Source organism: Scomber scombrus, chromosome 4, assembly GCF_963691925.1.
Source record: "Scomber scombrus chromosome 4, fScoSco1.1, whole genome shotgun sequence".
NCBI classification, from domain to species: Eukaryota; Metazoa; Chordata; class Actinopteri; order Scombriformes; family Scombridae; genus Scomber; species Scomber scombrus.
In genome coordinates, this window is record NC_084973.1 from 8737022 (window position 1) to 8757883 (window position 20862).

At 42.8% G+C, this 20862-nt stretch overlaps 2 protein-coding genes across 5 annotated transcripts in view; one reads left to right on the top strand and one right to left on the bottom strand.

Moving 5' to 3' along the window:
- Nucleotides 1-373: 373 nt before the first annotated feature.
- rflna (refilin A) lies at nucleotides 374-8821 on the top strand. Its single transcript, XM_062418182.1, has 4 exons — nucleotides 374-592; nucleotides 723-1083; nucleotides 5809-5918; nucleotides 6056-8821. The coding sequence occupies exons 2-4, from the start codon at nucleotides 865-867 to the stop codon at nucleotides 6387-6389; spliced, it is 663 nt and encodes a 220-aa protein (XP_062274166.1). The 5' UTR covers nucleotides 374-592; nucleotides 723-864; the 3' UTR covers nucleotides 6390-8821.
- Nucleotides 8822-10727: 1906 nt separating this feature from the next.
- ncor2 (nuclear receptor corepressor 2) overlaps nucleotides 10728-20862 on the bottom strand; it is a 94343-nt gene continuing 84208 nt past the window's right edge. For 3 of the 4 annotated variants that reach the window (XM_062418370.1, XM_062418369.1, XM_062418368.1), the window contains exons 39-47: nucleotides 20445-20827; nucleotides 17781-17911; nucleotides 17464-17639; nucleotides 17148-17282; nucleotides 15922-16064; nucleotides 15743-15796; nucleotides 14220-14417; nucleotides 13738-13917; nucleotides 10728-13608 (exon numbers count right to left, since the gene is read on the bottom strand). In XM_062418370.1, the coding sequence (XP_062274354.1) occupies nucleotides 13412-13608; nucleotides 13738-13917; nucleotides 14220-14417; nucleotides 15743-15796; nucleotides 15922-16064; nucleotides 17148-17282; nucleotides 17464-17639; nucleotides 17781-17911; nucleotides 20445-20827 (1597 nt within the window). In that variant the 3' untranslated portion in view covers nucleotides 10728-13411. Of the gene's footprint in view, nucleotides 13609-13737; nucleotides 13918-14219; nucleotides 14418-15742; nucleotides 15797-15921; nucleotides 16065-17147; nucleotides 17283-17463; nucleotides 17640-17780; nucleotides 17912-20330; nucleotides 20828-20862 lie in introns of all 4 variants that reach the window. The other variant, XM_062418367.1, reaches the window with a different exon arrangement.

The following is a 20862-nucleotide window of genomic DNA, read 5'->3' on the forward strand; positions in this document are numbered from 1 at the left end:
TTTAAATTGGCAGAAATGATTAAATACATAATAATAATGAATTATTGAGTTATATCAACGGCCTGCCTACTGGAGCTGGTTGGGGTTTGAATTACTTGCTCATTGGCACTTCAGCAGAGTAATTGATCTTAAACACACTCAGCCAAACTGTACTGACGTGCTGAAGCGGCGAGGAGGACGTGCTCGCCCCTGTCGGTTGTACATGGAAGTGATCCAGATCATGAGGACTGGATAGGATCCAGGTGCAAAAAAAGCCTGGCAGAATCACTAAAAGGGAGCTCTCCACTGGAGGGACTGGAGAGCGCGCGCACACACACATACATACATACACACACTCACAAACACACTCACACACAGTCAGAGCAGAGCCGAGCAGAGCAGAGGAGCTCTCATCCAGATCTGTGCCAGACGCACGGTCGACTCTTAGTTTCTGCGCGAGTTGAATGACTTTTTTTTGTTTTAGTTTTACATGAAGACTATGTAGTACTTCAACTTGGTATCAGATTTGAAGTTTTTCGTAGTTTGGTCCTGCTTTAGCACGCCTGTTTGGAATATCTGCGAGGATTAAGGGTGGATACTTCACGACGCGCAGGTACAGTAAAGTCTGAAGAGAAATGATGGCTGAATTGATATCACTCTGTAGAGATTTGTCAACAATATATGACCAATGGTTAAATTAAATCTAATTTTTTTTCTATCTCTCTCTCTCCTTTTTCTTGCAGGAGTCATCTTGAAGAAACTTCAACCAGGATTGTTTCTTTCCGACGCAGGAGCGCGCAGCAGCTCTGAGCGCTTCGAGAAGAAAAAAAAAACTTCTAGTGTGACTTCGTCTGGACTGTTTTTTTTTATTGAGCCGTCCCAGAAATGGTGGGGCACCTACATTTACAAGCGATGGATGAAAGTCTGAAAGGAAAGAACCGGGAGGGGCTGCTCGACAGTCCGGATTCGGGGTTACCCCCCAGCCCCAGTCCGCCCTTCTGCTCACTCTCTCCGGGTCTGATCGAGTCGCGCTCCGGCAGTTGCACGACGCCCGTCGAAAGCCATCATGGATATTATAAAAAGGAAAGCAGAGAAGGCAAACTGGTAAGAAGCATATCGCAGTATTTGCCTCACGATTTTGAAACAGTTTTTGTCATGTAAAAAAAAGAGCTGACTCAGGTCTGTTCAGTATCCACTCAGCCACTGCACTGACACACTGAATGAAAGGATAAAAAGAGTTAATGACGGTGCTGAGAGCATTTTAGTGTTTGGCCAGAAACAGATTTCACTTGAGTCCCACTCACACAACATCTGGAAGCTCTCGCTCTCTCTCTCTCTCTCTCTCTCTCTCTCTCTCTCTCTCTCTCTCTCTCTCTCTCTCTCTCTCTCTCTCTCTCTCTCTCTCTCTCTTTCGATGTTGCACTCATGCTGAAGATGCCCTCAATAATCCAGAGTAGTAAAACGTCTTTCTTTTTCACTGTGGTGCATCAGCTGTGTTTAACTACACGGTGTTGTAAAGGTCAGTAAGTCAATTAGGTCCAGTTGGCTTTCCAAACGGGGGTCCAGGGACTCCCAGGGGTCCCTGCAGGATTCCAGGGGCTTCCAACACTAGACGAAGAAGTTTTATAAGAACATACGCACTCTACAATATGTTGATATGAGGATGACTGTGGTGATCGGGTTTCTTTCTTTCCATCAACAGGGCAAACAGACAGTTAAATGTTATCAGATGTTCTTTGGATAAATAAACAGGTGTAATGATCTGTGATGGATTAGTCACTGAGTTTGGCGGGTTAGGCTTCTTCTTCAAGGACTGTCACGCCTGCCATGTTGATTATAAGGTTGAAGAATCTCAATTAGAGTAGCATTCAATAGGACAATAGAGATACATTGCATAAAACCTTGGACTAAACTCATTTTGAGATCATTAGTCTGTTAACTGATTGGTTGATCAACAGAAAATGAATCAACTAGAGACAATCAGATAATCAACTTATCTATTTGTAACCACCTCCAAGGTCCAGTTTCTCAAATGTGAGGATTTGATGGTTTTATTTGTCTTATTATCTAAGTTTGATTATTTGAATATGTCACCTTGTGCTCTAGGAAATTATAATGAACATTACTTTCTAGCATCAAGAAAACAGTTAACTTATTAATCAACAATGAAAGTAATCGTTGGGTGCAGTCGGGAAATAGACCTCAGTAGTAGGTCTGTGTCTGATAAAACTAGATGAGTAGTCATCTTACTTGTGGGAATGGAACTGTCAATATTTGCATTTCATATTTGTGACTGCTTTGAATAAATAACCCAAGTGCCAAAGTTCAAAAGTCACGTGATAATCACCTTTTGTTAATATTTCTTCATAGTTTGTGCACCCACGCGATGGGCCTCACATATCCTGCTCAATATGTGAACATTAACAGGTTTCAGTCACTAGAATGAAAAATTTAAAATGGTGATGAGACAATGCTGCAGGGAAATGAAGAGAATATTGTTAAATTCATTCATCTGAGTCTCAAAACTAACATACACCAGCATCTGAAAGCCAGTGTCTTGCTAGATTACTCACCATGTCTGTAGATGTGGTAGCACTGCAGACAGGAGAAACAAGATCCTCTTTGGTTGGTTCTCTTTTTGCAGCCTTAGTCATCATCACTGATGAGCCAGTATCCATGATGGTAATAAAACTGTCAGGTAGCTGCTCAGATCTCACTGTGGAAACCAGCAAGCTCCTAAAAAAAGAAATATTAATGAAAACATAAGGCTGCAGTGTTGCATTGAAATAGTCGACCATTAACAGGTTTTTCCGCAGGTTCTTTCTTTTTTTTTATTTCCTGCAAATCTTTAGCAGCACTCAGCATAAGAAAATAATCTTAGTCTAATGGGAAATACACATTAAATGAACTAGTCAAATTGTCAGCTCCCCCTTAGGGAATATTTGTACTGATTTAGCAGATGACAGTCCTGCAGAAATAGCATGAAACCTGACATGGTAGAATATTCTACAGAAAAAGATTTATGGTTACTGAAGTTGTGTCCCACTTTCTACTCTAGCAAGACAAATGCACTTTATTGACACATCCTGCAGTGATTTGTGGGTCACATGACGAGGCTGATTTGATTGAAAATCATTTCCAGGTCACTCCCAGTTCCAAAAAGTCTGAACAAACAAGTCTGTGCAGGTCTGGGTGGCTTTTAAAGTGTCTGAGGGAGGGAGGCCTCAGAAATGCAGCGCTGCATCCTGGGAGTTGCGTGACATTGGTTTTGCTGAAGCCTGAAACAGAAAAAGAGAGAAAAAGATCCTTTAATCCTCCGGAGGTTCAGATTAGTAGGACTCCTCTGCTTTGTGGTTTCCCTTTTAAAAGATCAATCTTGATAGCAACTGCTCCTGCTTGCGTTTCTAATCCCTCTCATGGGCCAGTGTGTGTGTGGAAAGATTCAAACCTTTCCATCAGAAAAAAGAGCTTTCAGAGTTTCCTGAGCTGCATTAGGGGGAGGCATAGATGTGCTCGTGTTTTTTCTCTTTCCAAATCTATTTTCGTGTTGTTTTTGTATGCCACCTAAGAACAATCCTCAAGCTCTATTTTGAGGTGCAGGGGCTTGTTAGAGCAGCCACAGGGCATTGCATAAGTGTTTCATGACCTCTCACTTCTAAATTAAACATGGATTAACGCTCAGACAGCCTGTCTGTTTTCAAAACCTGGTTCAAATTTATGCGGATGCAGGATAACGAATTTTACAGTTGCAGCTCTTTACGTGTAAATAGATTTATAAGAGGGGACTGATGCATGAAAAATATGAGTGTGATCATTTAATCTTGAGCATTTCAGAACCATATAAGGTTGTGTACAGTTATACTGTAAGGGTAAAGGAGTTCAGTTGTCAGTGGATTAGCCAGGAGGACGAACAGGAGACGTCTCCTGTGACTTTTTCTAAATCTGCTTCACTGCTGATACCGATGCTCTCACATTGATGTCCTTGCAATCACAGGATGTAAAGTCCGAGGCTTCAGTCCACCAAACAACCAGCAGTTGGAAATGTGTGTTTGAGTTGGCGTTTCTCTCAGCAGCTCTGCATTGTGCATTGTACATTGTGTGGGTTGCTCAGCTGCAGACTATTTTTCCTGGGCAGAAATCTGCTTCCAGTGGGTGGGGTGTGTGTGTGTGTGTGTGTGTGTGTGTGTGTGTGTGTGTGTGGGGGGGGGGGGGGTTTAGGTTTTGTGTGCATACTGGGGGGATCCACTGCTTGGAGGTGACCTAGCCTCCATTCACAAGTGTTTGCTTTGCAAAAGTTGCCAGAACACACCATGGAGAAATACCTGGGATGCTCTCCGTGCCGGAGCAGTGCAGAAAAGACAATCGCATACTCGTCCAGTGTTTTCAGGTTATGAGGTACTGACAGCGGAAAAAGAACAGCCCGCAGATGAACTGCATGGCAAAACTAGCAGCTGTGCAGAGAGAGAAGCAGAGTTCAGTTCCTCCGTTCAGTTAGCGTGGTGATGATCGTGGGTTGTAGGTAAGACAAGCTTCACACAGCAATCTGCTATGCCCTTGGCCTGTTCTTGCCCGTCCCCTGTAGTGGTATGTGCGCTTGACTGCGTCCAAACTACAGCATGTGACAGCCTCCCTGTGTAATGTGAGAGGTGCCAGAGTTGAGGTTGGGTTGCCATTTGATTCAGTCTGGAGACACACATGCAAAGACAACCGTCAATCACAGCAACCTCTCTTGTCAGTGTATAGCAGTATTTGTCATCGTATGGTGTACATACAGTATAGTGTGTCATCAGCAGCGTGTCTGACTTCACGAGGTAAACTTCACCCATTTGGTTAAAGGTTAAAACAGAAGCTGTGAATTGTTTCCATGGAAACCTTTCTGTTATAATCCTAGGATTCCTCAATGGCCTGAAGTATGTGTTTGTGGGACTCAGTATTGTTTTACTGGATCTTAACTTATCTATATACATAACCATATAGGAACCTATAGCTAAACTACAGTCAAGGAAGAAATAAGTTTCTTTTGGTTCTGAAAGTATTTGACCCATCACAACTTGTCTGACTGCAGCTCTGAAAAGGAGCAGTAAAATGAATCTGAGGTAGATATTACAGAGGTGTGGCATGTGTCTGTGATTAGAGGCTGTCTGTCTTAAGATGACTTTAGGTTAAGTCTCCATATTTGCCAGTAAAGGTGCTGTTCTGGCCCCTTGTCTATCATCTTCTCATTTTATAACAGCCTCATCTCCACTCAGCCTGGTCGCCAGCTGTTCTAGACGCTCATTTTTGTATTTCCCATTCCTTAAACTACTGTAGGCCCAACATCTGTAAGCCTATTTTCAGTCCACACACACACACGCACACACACATAGACACACACCGCCTGCGTCTGGGGGGCTCGTCACCAGACTGAACTGTAGTGAAAGCTTGTGAGAAAGAGATTTACCACCAACACTTCATTTGGCTGGACCCGCACAGTATAATTATCTGCGTTAAAATGCAAGTGTTGCCCTGACTGTCGTGTCCCTCGTCTGATTGTTGTTTTAATAGCTGTGCCATCAGTGGGCGAATTCTCATGAGGGAGGATCGAGAAGTGTGTGTGTGTGTGTGTGTGTGTGTGTGTGTGTGTGTGTGTGTGTGTGTGTTTTCCTGGAGAGGGTGGGGACTGCAGTGTTTTTAATTTGGGTTACTGGCTCTGCTGAAACCCCCGACCATGCCGGCAGTTTTTACTGGAATTCTTCTGAATGGACACGTTGGCAGGCTGGTTACAAACAGTCGAGCAGTTAATGGATGTTTTTCCTGGAGATTGTGACTCTCAGTGTTTCCTCTACACAGCTGCCCTACCTGCTGCTGAACGCCACAGGACCAGACCCCCGGACCCGCATGCACCCCGTGTTCTTCGGAGAGAGCATCGAGGTCAACCCTAAACCAGAGCAAGAAATAAAGTGAGTGAACCTTGATGTATAACAACACAGTATTGATCGTAATATGCAGATTCATTCACATCATTTAATCAAATTCCTCTTCTCAACGCTGCCACCTAGTGATCAGTCTTAAAGCATTGTTACCTTTTCTTCTCCAGGTGCAACTCAGCGGTCAAGTATGACTCAGACAAGCATTACCGGGACGGGGTGTATTGCGCCCCGGTTCCTACACCCACATCCTACAGCGAGACCGTGGTGGCGGTGCGGGACTGCACTTGGAGGAGCTACAAGTCCCAGGTGTACCTGGAGCCACGGCAGAGGCCCATCACCTACCAGAGCACCACCATCATCTACCCGAAACACGCCAAGAACACTTACCGCACCACGCTCAACTACAACGCCACGGGCTCCCGCCGCTGGTTTGTCTCCACGGTGCAGCTGGAGTCAAGCGAGGATACTAGTCCCTGTATCATCTACACAGAGGACCTGTAGACCCCAGACTGCGCAGGGAGGAGTGTTTTTTTTGGGCAACGAGGAACTTAGGAACGCCCCTTATGAAAGGGAAATACTTCAAGTAAAAACTGGAGCCCCTAAAAACCCCACTCTGTTCATCTTTACTCGCCATGGAGGAAACTTTGGGAACCTTTAAGTGTACTTAGACTTTCTACTGATGCAGTTTAAAAAAAGAAAAAAAGGGAACTGCTCCTCTGGCAGTTTAAAGCTGCACTTCAATGGTTAATGTCTTATTTAATACAAGAGCTGACAAATTGGTGGCCTTTGCTCTCCTTCAGGTTGGATTGTAACCTCAGCGAAGGTAACAATCAGATTATAGATGTATGTGTGTGCGTAGAGAAAAGATTAGACGGCAGGTGGATTTTAGCCGTGCCTGTGCAAACCCAGTCACACCAATGCAAAGCTTTCTAAATGCGGCTTTATTGCACTTGTTTTCTACAGTATATATCACAGGCCTCTCAGTGGACTCGCATTGCAGGGGAGAGGGGGGTGGGGGATTTTAGCACTGCATGTGAAAAAATTGGACCAAAGATAGTTTGAAGAGGAGTGGCTGCGTGAGAGTTTATTTCACTTCAACAACTGCACACGCTCAGACTGAACATTTGATTTTGTTTTTTAACGTTTTTATCAGCTCACATTGAAACGGTAACTTGAATAGTTGATCAGGCATTTTTATTAAACTGCACAATGAAAGTTGTCCTATTTATTGACCAGAGCCAGAGCAGAATTAATACTGTCTAATCAAAGGAAAAAATGGCATCACATTACCAAAGGGATTGGCTTAGAGAGGATTTGGATAGAAATCTAAAGTATTTTTCTAAAACATTTGATATTCAACTGTGCTAGATCACTGCTGTTTTGGTTTTGCCTGATAAATTTCATTTAAGGAAGGTTAAACTAAAAGTGAATCAGACCCATAATGTAGGAGTTAAGGTGTTTTTTGGTAAACAGGCTCCTAAGAAGTGCTGACATGCTGCAGACAAAAATTTGAAAGTTCATGTTTAGAGAAAAACATTAAGGTTAAGAATTTAACAGTCAGAATCAACCCACCAACTGTCTTTAGAGTTGGATTCACGTGTTGCTCAATCCTGATTGGTGTATCTAAGGATGTGATGTCACCTTTTTCCTAATTAGACCCCCACTTTAAAAACCAGTGAGACCAGCACAGAGAAAAATGTGAAATAACCAAAACTGTCAAAAACTTTAGCAGAAAATCGTGCGTTTATGTCAGACTTCGTCACTCACAGAAGCAGATTTGGAACATTTGGTTTCATCTTTAACAGTGATGGCACTCTTTGTATGGTTGACCTTTTTGGAAACAAAGTATCAGTTTGTTTTTCAACCTGCTCTAGTGCCAGTTAAGTTGGTCTTCTTTGCAGGAAGTGCCAAAAAAAAAAAGAAGGACAATCGTAAGGAAATATTTGACTTTTCTGTCATGAGTACTGAACAATCTGTACCAATGCAGCGGAGTGCAACTTTCTAGTTTTCCATGAGACATAACAAACAGTTTTCCACTGCTAGTTGAATGAAGTCTGTGTTGTTTGCAGTTTTGGGCGCCATAAGCAATTTACATTACAAAAATCAACAAATTGGTGTCAGTTTCTGATCCGAGATCGCTCTGAAGCCCAACACGCTTTCTATCAGTAACATGTTACAAGTGGAGCAGTGAAATGATTCATATTTCCATATTGAAGATGTAAAATAGGATTTTATTGAGCGTTTTCATGACCCCTTTAGTGACTGTCTTATATATTTATATATATACATGTTTAGATTATTGAACACAGCAAATATTGAAACTTCAGTTTTTACCTCAGATTTTCTTAGGTATCCGTTTTATTTCATTGCAAATGTGTATTCCCGATTTTCAGTTGAGGTCTTGAGCTGGTGTTATTTTTATAGTTTGAAATACCCTCCAGGTAAGTGTAGAGTAGAATGTCCATGGAGGGTACGAAGCTGAGATGGTGCATCAGTACTGTAAGATGGGTACTGGGTTTTATTGAGGGAAAAGTAAGTAGCTATACAAAGAGCAAGATGAGGGGAAAAGTCAGAACTGCTCTCGGAAAAGAAAAATTATTGGTGAGATGAGGAAATTGCTCCGGAGGTGGTTTTATACAAAGCAGTAAAGTTCCTGGCAAGACGGTGGAGAGATGTGTTACGTGTTGATGGACTGAAATGTCAAGAGACGATGTGAGGGAACGTTGGTGGTTTTATGTGAGATATGTTTGTGTTTCCTAACACTTGATTTTGTTATTGTAAAATATTTTCCTGTTGTATATGTGGCATCGAGGCACTTCATAATTCTCTTTATATTTTTGTACGTCAATCATTCTTCCTGTTTTGATCAAAGAAAATAATTTAAAAAGATGTATATCCTAATTGAATAAAAAAAAGTAATTCCCAAAACCTAATTCTGTTGTTTTGAGTGTATTTTTGATCAATCTTGAGCACATGACATCATATTTTCCTGCGTACATTTTGTCCATCTCAGAGAAAGAGGAAGTTCTCCAGACACAGAGGGAGGTCAGGTCACACGTTAAAGCACAATTTAAGAATACATAATTTCAGGCGTTAAGTCAGCTGATCAGTATAAAAGCCTCCCAAAATCAAGTATTTTTAAAAAAAGCTGTTAAACAGAGAACTAGTTCTAGAAAAGAGTAGCAGTTTTTTCTTATACTTAAAGAAACATTTCATTCAGTTAAGTGAGGTGTTTTTTTATATCAAAACTGAAAGTCTTTTTAGACCAGTCTCTAATCCTTTGCTGAGTAGGTTTTGCTCTTTATATTTACTCTTTCTGTTTCTATAATTATAAGAGGGACGTCAATTGGCCAAAAGTATAGACTGGACTGTCCTGGTCTATAAGAAAATCTAATTTTAGTACTGTTCTCTATGTTCAAGTAAACAAAGGTTAAAAAGGGAGTCAGTCTTGCTCTATGTATATTCTTTGCAGGCTTTAAATATCACACTGCTGTTAAAATAACAGCAGCCAGCATTGGCGGAGGCTTTTGGATCACTGCCTCTGGGTCTCCACAGCAGCTCACATCATTCAGAGCCTCATCTGTCTCTCTCTGGAGTGTTGGAAAAGGCTGAGGTGCCTCCCGGTGGTGAGGCAGCGAGCGCGCCTCATTTATCAAAGCCGGTTTGGGTTCCTGTGATGAAAGTTATAATTCAGGAAAAATAACGTGAAAATGAGCTGATTAAGTAGCTGTTTTACAAATTCATCAGTACATCAAGTTATAAAAAGTTCAACTTGATGCATCAAAGCACAAAGTATTCTTTCAAATTTAAGGCAAATGAGGACTGAACATCAGCTTTCTTAGTAAATCAAAAGTGCTCAGTGAAGAACACTGTGGAGCCTCAGAACTATTTTCCTTAAAAGGCTTTGCAACATAAATATTATTTTACCTGGTGTTATCAGAGTTGTTTAGTCTTGTCCAAAATTCCTCTCCACCTCTTTCTGGACAAGCTACAACTGAAACATCTGATCAGTTTTAACAGAATACCTACAATAGTTGTCAAAGTGCTTTTATTAGTAGAGAAAGGAAGACTAATTAACGTCAGTTCAACACTAAGTACTGAATTTCATGACACTGTCACCTTGTATGGGAGTTATGTAAGCAGGGCTCATAACAGGCATGTAAATGTGACCTTCATGAAAGCTGAATGATAGTACAGCAGATCACAGGGGAGCAGATCAGCAGCTCAAGTAGCAGCTGAGCGGCACATTTGTATCCAAGAGAGGGATTAACCAACACCCATAACTCATAACTCAACTGATAGTGGGTCAGTTCTGTATCTATCTGTTTTCTGTCTTATCTATCCATATTATTACATGTAGTGTTAAACTATATCCTTCAAAAAGTGCCAAACACATTCTGTATTTAACTGTCAAATATATGCTCATACTGCCCCCTGCTGGTTCTCAACCTTCATTACATCAGGCTTGTCAAGTTTCCCCACACACCACCACAATCATCTGATACATTCGCCAATAAATAAAGTGACTCTGAGGCCATGAATGGCAATAAGCTTTTTATTTAAACATTAAGGCAGTGTCTTTTTTGTTTTTCATTTTTACACTGCTATCCACAAAGCTTGCTGGTGGGCATGTAGAATTTAACCATGTGAATATCTTTTTTTTTTTTTTTTTGTAATACCAACCTTGAAGCAAGCCACATAAATATTTACATCTCTTCAGTTTTATATACAATCCTTGCTATTATACAGTGGGTTATAAAAAAAAATCATTATGAACAAAATGGTTGAACAATGTACTGTTTATGTCAATCCCTCCCAACCCGCCCACCAAGCCCCACCCACCCCTCGGACAGTCCGGGGGAAAAAACATCAGCGATCAACTTTGACTTTTTAAGTTTTGAATGATTTTTTTTTTTGATTGGTAATAAAGCAGCTGTGGATTGAATAAAGACAACAAGGACGAAAACAAAAAAAATGGATGCGTGTTAAAATTCATTTCATTATACTTTTAAAAACAATGCTTTAGTTTCGTCATCCGTTTAGGGAACAGCTGGATATGGCTTTGTCTGTTTACCGTCACATTCTTAAATTTCATCAGTGGATAAATGATAAACAAGAGGAGAGACCGATATACAAAGCCTGGCTGTTTGGGGTTGTTTTTTTGTTGTTTTTTGCCTTGCCTGATGAAATTACAAACCCTCAATCAGTCATCACCTTGATAGAAAAATCTGACCTAAAACATGGCTGAGATGAGCGTTCTTGCAGGTGTGGCACGCTTAGATGCTTCACCATCAACAGGTAGGATTGAAGGAGGAAGAGGAGGTAGTCCTATAACAGTCGTGTGTGTGTGTGTGTGTGTGTGTGTGTGCTGTTAGTCTCCACTGTGACAAAATGAACTAGAGACGGGAGAGACGCTCTTCTGAACTACTTAAACAAGATCACTCCGGTTCCTCCAGAGTGTTCAAGCCAGAGGACAGAATCCGTCCCTGGTTGCACAAAGTCACGGAGCGGAAACATTTCACATCACTGAATCATTCACAAGAGAGAGGGTGACCTTTAAAAAATACTGCCAGTAAAATCTGAGTATATGTTAACTTAACGTTACATAAAACTTTCTCTGATGCCTTCCCCTCGACTTCCTCTAACCCGTACAAACACAGAGGGTGCGATGAAGTACACTTGTTAATGTCATAGGTCTCGTAGTGGAGAACACATGTCACACCTGTGATACAGCATTGTCTTGTTTAGATGAATCTAATGAGTGAGAAACTGTTAAAAGCTAAGGCTGTGATGGACTTGGAAGAGGGAGAGAAAAAAAATGCACACAAAAATTTAAAAAAGGACGTTTCATTTGCTTTTTTGTTTTCAGATTTCCCTGCGCGGACAGTATATAAACCCTGGCATGGGGGGCCAAAAGATAAATTGTGCGTCACTTGGTAACTTCAGTACTGTATTGTGTATGTAAAATAAATGGCACTTAATACTAGGAAATAACTGTACAAAATCTGCCTGGACAAGGAGTTGAGTCTCAGTAAAAAGGTCAGAGGTCAGACCGTCACAACAGCTCCTAGACGAGTTTCTAGCGGGCCGGCTGAAGCCGACGACGCCATGGACTAAGGGTCATAGAAAGATGGCTTTTTTTTTGTGTGTCACCTCTTTAATGCGAGCAAACTCCGTGTGATGCTGAGGAGTTTGCCTTTAAGCAGCTTTACGGTTGGTCTGCACCTGCTCGAAGCGGCGGAGTCGTCGTTGACTGGGATGTGATTGTCGCTTTGAGTGCGGGAGCATTCGAAAAAATGATCAGTGGCAAGACCAAAATAAAACATAGATGTTAAAGGATACCTCCACAGTGGGCTTTCTATGCTGTTCTTGAGTCCATTTTCCACGTGCCCCAGGAAACACAGATTCTTAAAAATGCCATTGTGAACAGATTGACAACTAAGTGCTTAATATCCAAAAACTGTTTCAACAAACACAGACATGGTTAATATAAAAACAGTGAGAAAGTGTCACTTGTCTCAGAGCCATCCATGTGGCAACACATCTCTCCCCCCACACGGATGCCTGAAGTCAACAGGCCTTTGCCGTTCCTCAGGACCCTCCCCGAATATATGATGACATCAGCAATGAACAGCATGTTTACCCTGTAAACCAATGATATGACCCTCCCGCATAACAATCTCTGCCTCCCGCCCCCTCCCCGAAAAAGATACATCATTTCAGATAAGAGACGACAAATATAACCATCAAAAGTTCACCATCAAAATGTACTAAAGGTCTCAGCTCACTTTCCAAACACAGGACTGGACTGACTGAAGTTAAAAGGAGAAAAAAAGAACCGAAACAAGAAAAAAAAAAAACAGATGTTGATTCTCCTCCCGTCCCTCGAGCGTCTTCTTGTAGTGGTAGCAGTGCACAGGTCGCCTGCACCTGGAGTTCACTGTGAAGAAACGTACGAGGGTCCTCGCTGTGTGGTCCGCTGCTCTCAGGGCAGACCTGTGGTCGAAATCTGTCACTAGAGCAGCCGCCGTCAGGCTCCTGACCAGACCAACAAGATGACCTCCGAGTCCCCGTCCACACACGTGTAAGCACATTAGAGCGGTGCACCCCGAGAGGTGCAGGTCAATGTGTCTGTATTTATAAGGCCAGTGAGGAAAAAGTAGTAAAGTTAAAAATAAAATAAAAAGTGATTTGTCCTTTAGAGTAGTCCTGGAGTGAATGCATTACACGTTAAGCACAAACATACACACACACACACACACACACACGGAGCTGCAGTGTTCCAGCTCGACGGTGCTCTGCGATCCTTGCTTGACGACCAATGGAGGAAATGCAGAGTGGAATGGTGCAGGTAGGTTTGCAGATGCCTCGGTAGATGTACGCCCTGTGAGAGTGTGTGTGTATGTGTGTATATGTGTGTGTGTGTGTGTGTGTTTGTGTGTATGTGTGTGTGTGTGTGTGGCTGCAGCAGCACGGAGGTGGTGGACTGTTTAGCGGGTCCTGTTGTGCGTTAGCATTTTGGGTCACTCGCTGTCAGACAGAGTCTCGTACTGAGACATGAGCAGAGGCTTGGGCTCCTCTTCCCAGGAGCGACCCTGTCCAGGTACTGACCCCGGACCCTGGCCTCCTGGCTGGCCGGAGGATGGGGAGGGAGCAGACACCGTCCCGCTGGGGAAACGCATGATCAGCGGGTTGCACGGGAAGGGGGTTTGAGTTGAACCTGTAAAAAAGCGCAGTGACAGTTGTTAGTTTCCCTGCATCCCATACATCAGCTGAGAGCACACTTAAATGCATTAAAATGTTGTAATCTGATCACAAGTGATAAATGATGGGTCGATTGGTTTTATACCTGTAGATGATGGTCGGTCCTCCCAGACACGTGTAGTAAGGGGAGTTCGTCTGTTGCAGTCTCCCTCTGAGTGGACTGAGGACACAGAGGACGGTCTCTCCCCTCCTGAAAGGCCTGGTCCTGGAGACTTTGCTTTGCGCCCATTAGAGCGCCCACTGCCCTTTGAGGACTTCCCACCACCTACGAACAGAGAAAACAGAGCTCAGGCTTAACACTCCAGCTGTATAATGAGCTCCAGATCCACTGACCCAGCCCTGCCTGCTGTACTGCAGAACTGAAGGACTTGTTGAATTGTGTGAGTTTTAGCTGAGAAGGCTAGTTCTATTTCTGCTACCATAGAAGATTTAACAGAGATTTAAATGACACAATGTTTAAGAAGGGAAGACTAAATATACAAGCAAAATGACGAAATGGAGATTAGTAGAAAAGCAGATAAAACACTTTAGTCACTGTAAGTATGTAAGTGTTTGAGGAGGTCGCACCTTGTGAGAAACAGTCCTCTGCACGTCCATCAGACATAGCAGCAGCTCCACTGGAACCCATCTGGTTAGCAGCGTTGGATGGGGAGCGCTCCTCAGACTCATCGTATTTGCCCATTAAGGCCTTTCTTATAATGGCCTCCAGGCCTATTGAGTTACCAGGTGCCTCTGGAGCTGGGTGGCTGCGGACACTCACGGTTCCTGTGACAGGAAGAGCAGCATTTAACAAGTTAGAAGGGCAACGTCGGGTAAAGAAGGGAGGGGAAAGGTAATGACTGTCACAGGACCAGAGAACTGAATGGTTTCAGAGGGAACATAAGCAAGCAATGAAGACACAAATAAAAAAGGGAATTGTACACAGAAGGTGTTCTGATGACAAAACCACATGATCCAGTATTGTCAGAAGAGTAGTAAGCAATAAAATATAACAAAGGCAAACCACATGAGAGCTAAGAATATACAGAAGGAAAGTAGAACAAACATCTCGAGTCAGCAGAGATTAGTGCAAAAGGTTACAGTGAGCACTTTAGTGGTTATGTGAAAGCCATTTGGTCTAAAATGTAGCAAAGTTGCAAATTTCATGAGTAGAAGAGGCTTTTGTAAAATAAAGCACTGTTCTCTCCAGTAAGCAGCTGATGCTTAACAACTGACCGAAGTCTGCTGGGACATTAAACAGCAGTATCCCTAAATATCAATCAAATTTGGATCATTCATGAAGGTAGAATATCATGTTATCCACCATCACCGAGCTGGACTGGGGCCAAATGCAATGGGATTTTCCATTCAGTCATTTTCTCATTTACGGTTCCTTAAATCATTGACTACGTTTACATGCACGCCAGTATTCCACTATTATTCCTAATGTGATACAGGTTATTCCGAATTAGGCCTTCTTTCGAATGCAACATTTTCCAATGAAGACATAGGATATGCTGATATTACTCAGGTTTTAGGAGCATAGCAGCTGTATAATAAACATCACAGGACAACCTAAACTAACTAACTATAAATTATAATATCCCTCTTATTACATATATCAGGCAGCGGCTCACTAGTATTTTCTACCTCGCTGGTTTATTTCACTGCCTGTGGAGATCTTATGATTCCCGTTCCCAGTGGAGCAGAGGAAAACTCTCTACATGTAAACGGGAATATTACTGGAATATTCATTTTCATTAGCCAAGTAAACAGCTTATTAGGATTATTGTCTTTATTGGTGTAGGGGGAAAAAAACTGAAAATTTGTAAATGTAAACATAATCAATGTCTGCAGGTGGTCACCATGATTAAATAACTGTTTAAATGTAAGAAATACTTTTAATCATAGTTTTGTTTCTTGTTTGGCTTTACAATCCTGTCACCATGCTGCTACATTACAATGTATATAGATGTTATAAATGTGTTGATCTTCTACATACATCCACTAGAGTGCTTTACTGAAACATTTGCACAACAAAAGGTGCATCATGAAAGGTTTTCCTCTCACTTTAATGTTTATTAATAACTAATGAGGTGGGAACAGTTTACCTGCTATTGTAGACGCTGGCATATTAAAGATCTCTGTTCCGGGCTGACCAGCATCTGAAAGTGTAAACATGGTTTTCTTTATAACAGCTCCAACTTTTTTATTAAACCACACATTTTCCTTCTCAAAATTGTGCTCAGGGCCTAGGAGCACTCGTGCCTAATGCTGAGGTCGGACTTACTGAAATCGCCGTCACTTCCCACCACGGTCATCTTCTTGATCATCTCCTGTTTCTTTGACTTCACGATAGCGGAGGTGTTCTCCGTCAGCTTGCTGAAGAAAGCTGGAGGCTGGGAGGTGTTGGGAGGGGAACGGGAGCCCATTCTGTATGAGGGAAAGGAGCGCCAGGTCAACACACGCATTGCTAATCAGACTCCTCTGATTAGGGTCATAATATACTCAGTGTGTATTTGGATATTTAGGTGCAAAATGTTGATGAAATATTTGTAGGCAATGCTCTATATGTTAAAGATAAGGTTAATTTAAATCCATGAACATTTTTTCTTCGCTGTGGGTTATGATAGTGGTGGTAGGATGATCTCAGAAAGTCATAAACCCTTCTACCCAGAATCCCAATTAGATGCAACCAGATTACCTCGACGAGGTGGAACTCTACCAGGAATCCTGAAGGAACCGCTGCTACTTTTAACTCTTTCTAGGTATTCAAGTTCATCACCCTGTCTCTCAGACCCTGTTTACACTTGATATTAACATGCGTCTCGGGTAATCTGATCACAAGTGGACAGCTGAGACACACTGCTGTTTACACCTGTCTCTGATCTCGAGCTGACCGCTTCAATTCACCTCCAGACCTTCATACTCCATTTTACCCTCACTCTCAAAACAATTTTTGACCTTAGGACGGAAAATTCCCTCCCATCCAGGGAGGGTTTGTAATTGCATACCGAAGGTCAAATCCTGATGAAGTCAACAGGGCTATGTTCTTGAAATGAAGCGGAGATGCAATCATGTGATCACCAAACTGGACACTCCACTCAGCTATGTCTAGAGGCTGTGCCCATTACAAGCAACACAGTGGGTACATCCGTTGGCTGAACAAATCCCCCAAAATAACATACTTGATTGAAAGTGAACATGGGCCTCACTCTAGTTTCATGACTCAGTGGGTTAAAGGCTACAGTCTCCTTTCCAGCATCCTGACACAAGCTGGCTGTGCAGAGTGACAACTGAAGCCCACCTGCTAGTACCACCACCCAATCTCTCTGAAAGTCCATGAGCACTGTCCCCAAGCTCAGGGCATCTTGTTACTTGTTGGGCTTTTTGACTGCGGCATAAAACATCCCAAGAGGAACATGGGCAATGTGCTTTCATAAGCTTTGCACCCAAATGACATTAATATAAGCAATATATTTGTAGAGGTCTACTGATGGCACTGTGAGGTCTCACCCTTGCTCTCCCTGCTCATTGGGGTAGGAGGCCCCTCCTTGGACTTCAGGTTCAGAGTTGGCTCCAGCAGGAGATACTGGTTCAATGCCATCATTAGAAACACTGATAGGTGATGTCTTGGGTTGAGGGGGAGACCTGCAGAAATCATACAGCATGTAAAACATCGACGCAGAGTTGTCTTACTACTATGTCATCATCCCTATGATCAAAACCAAATAGTGCCTTAACTTGTGTTCAATTGACACAGTTATTTGACAATTTACCTCTAAATGTAACAGATATTCTTAGTATGATGGAGTTTGATGATGAGTCCTACCTATCTCTGTTGCGTTCTCCTACGAGACCCTCTGAATAGCGGGACCCCTGGGCAGCCTCCTGTGAAGTGTGGGGCTGGGAGGCACTGGGTGGACGGGTCAAGTCCAGGACAGGAGAGCCGTGGTAGCTTTGCTGCTGCTGTTGGCTCTGCCTGGTGTAGTCTTTAGTTATCACTTCCTGTTACCGTAAAGACACATTTGTCTCAAGATATTAGACAACACTGTCTCGCATATATCAAGTACCAAGATCCCTTGACCACAAAGGTATATATTTTCTACTTATAATGATAACAATCATTTCTGCTACATTTCTACTTACACTGATGTGCTGGGCCAGGGTGACCACCCTCTGGCTGCCTTTCACACAGGGGGACGGGGGCTGCTGGCCAGGGGACAGCCTCTCCTCAGACGGAGGACGGTACAAACCATGTGGCTCCATCTTCTGTTGAGCTGAGAGTCAAACCCAAAGAACAAACACCACACATTGCCACACACACACACACACACACACACACACACACACACACACACACACACACACACACACACACACACACACACACACACACACACACACACACACACACACACACACACACACACACACACACACACACACACACACACACACACACACACACACACACACACACACACAAATCACATCCACACAAAAGGTATAAATTAGTTTCCATTTTAAACAATGCAAGAACTCTGATGTTGTAAATGTGCTAATGACGACATGCAGACATGTCTGTCCATTCATCAGGACTTATGGTGGTTATTTAATGTAATAGCATCTACACATGAAAGCTCAAAGGGCAACTTTTTTGCTATAAAACTACAATAAGGGTATCAAGCTGCTTCAGATCTTTTATTTATAGTGTATCTTTGCATACAGTTCTAGCAAGCCTGGCTTTAACCAGAAACGATGCTAAAAATGACTGGTTTTGCATCAGTGACTCATAAATGAAGAAGTCACAGAAATTCTCATTACTGAAGAAATTCCTCTTTTACTGGAAAGATTAGAACAAAAAAACATAAAGCTACAGCTACAAAGAGGATATAAATGTGCATACTTTATGTTTGTGTATTTATTAAATATTCATGTATAAATGCAAGCAGGCTGGGAATACTACAAATAACCAAGCATTAAAGCACTCAAAATAGACCCATCATTGGTAGACATAATTATATGAAATTATTGTTCCTATTGAACATAATAACATTGTGGGAATAAAACATTCCACCTGCATGCTCTTAAGAGCATTATGAGCAATTTTTTCCCCTTTGTGCGTAATGTATCTGATGTCTTACACAACTCTTCCACTACAGTATTTATCTCAGGAGAGGATGATGTAAGTTGAGCATGGGGGGGGCAGGATTGACTGTACAGACTCCCAGAGAGGACGAGTCCCGCAGAGAGACAAGATGTCTTGTTTTTGTTGTTAGCGATGACAGAACACAATGTGGCTTCAATTCAACAACGGCTTTCTATAGCCTGCATTTCTCTCTGTCTTTGCTACTGCTTACTCTGCTTACTTCATTTGCATGCCAACAAGGATGTGCTGATGTCCTTTTAAATCACTGTGTGGCAGTCTTATCTGTTTTTAGAAGCATGCTTCCTGTTGAATACTGTACATACAGTAGTATATTAACCTACAACACTCATCTGAACTCAGCATGCAGTCGTCTGTTGCTCTACAGGCTTGTAATAGATATAGCTTTGACACATAGCTCTACAAGCAGTAAACAACAAAACAAAAATCACATTCCAAATGACGGACAAACTCCCAGAGGCTTGATTGAGAGAGATGTGTTGAGCATTTGGGGTGTGTGGAAAAAAAACAAAAAACAAACAAAAATAATCAGCATAAATTACAGTGAGCCATAAATAGGAACATGCAGAGATTTGGGGGGAGCCAGAAGCTGTAGTACCCCCCGCCCCGCCCCCCCCGATGGCTGAAAGTTTTCCCAGTCTTTTCCACGTCCCTCCCCCTTTCCCCATCCTCCTCCTTTGCATCGCCAGTGCTCTCTAGGACCCCAGGGAGTCAGTTTGGTGGTTGGTAAGACTTTCAGCGGATGGTAATTTGTGACTCATCGTGATCTTTAATGGTAGGGGTTACCGCACCAATTCACTATTCCCCCTTCAGTCGTCTGAGTTACATGTGTTAATTGTCCAAAGTGGTGCCCTAGTGCAAAGTGTTTCAGATATGGCTATTAGTACCTGTAAGAACTACGAGGCAGAGAGTGCCTCATAAGACATGCAGCGGTGAAGTAGAGCCGCTGTATATGCATGTATAAAGTGAGAGTTAGAATTACAGGCAGTCTCATTTAACATGGGATATAAAAGCCTCCTGCAGTGAAATGCCTTTTCAAGTGCCTAAAATATTCTTGTCATGCCCACTTGTATGTGGTAAAATATTCTGTTTAAAGCGAGCAGCCGAACAGGAGGGAGGAGGGGTGCCACATGTTAAATTCAAGTCACATCCTCTACATAAAAGAAAATGAAAATAAGCAGCAAAGGATGTTCTGCCTTATTGTCCCACCAGCTTTCACGACCTAAAAATGACACCTTAAAGGACACCTAGGATATAGCTCTTCTTCATTGAAAATTAAATATGTTGACTAAGCTGTTGTTAAACTGTTAATATCTTATCAATCCTCTATCAAGTTTCTTTAAAGAAAAAAAAAACTAATAATAAAACTGGGGGGAAAAAAGCAAAAAAGTATAGCGTTAAAAGAAAAAAAAAATGTAAATGAATTGGGCTGATTTGATAATGCCAACCACCACAGCGTGCAATAGGCCACAGACTGACGGGGGAGGGTCTGGGTGATGAGGGGGACCCTGGGATCCAGAGCGTCTTACCATCAGTGGCGCTGCTGGCAACAAGCGAGCCCGTCTCTGGCATCCCCGTTTCACAAGAAATTTGACGCATAATAATCGCGTTTATGAAGTTGGCCGCAGTCATGGTGGTCTTACCGAGTGCTCGGAGCTCTTGTTCCTGAATGGACATCGGTTTGTTTTGAGTCTTTTCCCTACTAGGTGTACCGCATTCTCCACGGCCAGGAGGGTTATCCGACTGGGGAGGCAGCAGGTGCTGTGGCCGGCTCGAAGCCGAGGTATAGGAACCTGGGTACATTCCTCCTTGGCTGGGACTGGACAGCTTGGGGTCAGATTTACCGGAGGGCCCGTGCTGGTCCTGTACATGCTTGAGTAGACCTCCCCTGTTTTTGCCTGCGTCGCGACTCTGCTCTTTGGCCATGCTCGAGTCCATGGCAGGTGGGTAGGCTTCAGGGGGCACACCTGTCCTTTGGAGGTGGCCAGGGTAACCTTGGTAGCGGGCTGGCCCTGGGGCCATGGACCTGGCAGGGCAAACAAAACACACTTAGTCAACATT

Coding starts and splice junctions, on each gene's coding strand:
- rflna (XM_062418182.1), top strand. CDS start 865: ATGGTGGGGCACCTACATTTACAAGCGATGGATGAAAGTCTGAAAGGA. Junction 1,084..5,808: donor AAAGCAGAGAAGGCAAACTG/GTAAGAAGCATA, acceptor TCCTCTACACAG/CTGCCCTACCTGCTGCTGAA. Junction 5,919..6,055: donor AAACCAGAGCAAGAAATAAA/GTGAGTGAACCT, acceptor TTTCTTCTCCAG/GTGCAACTCAGCGGTCAAGT.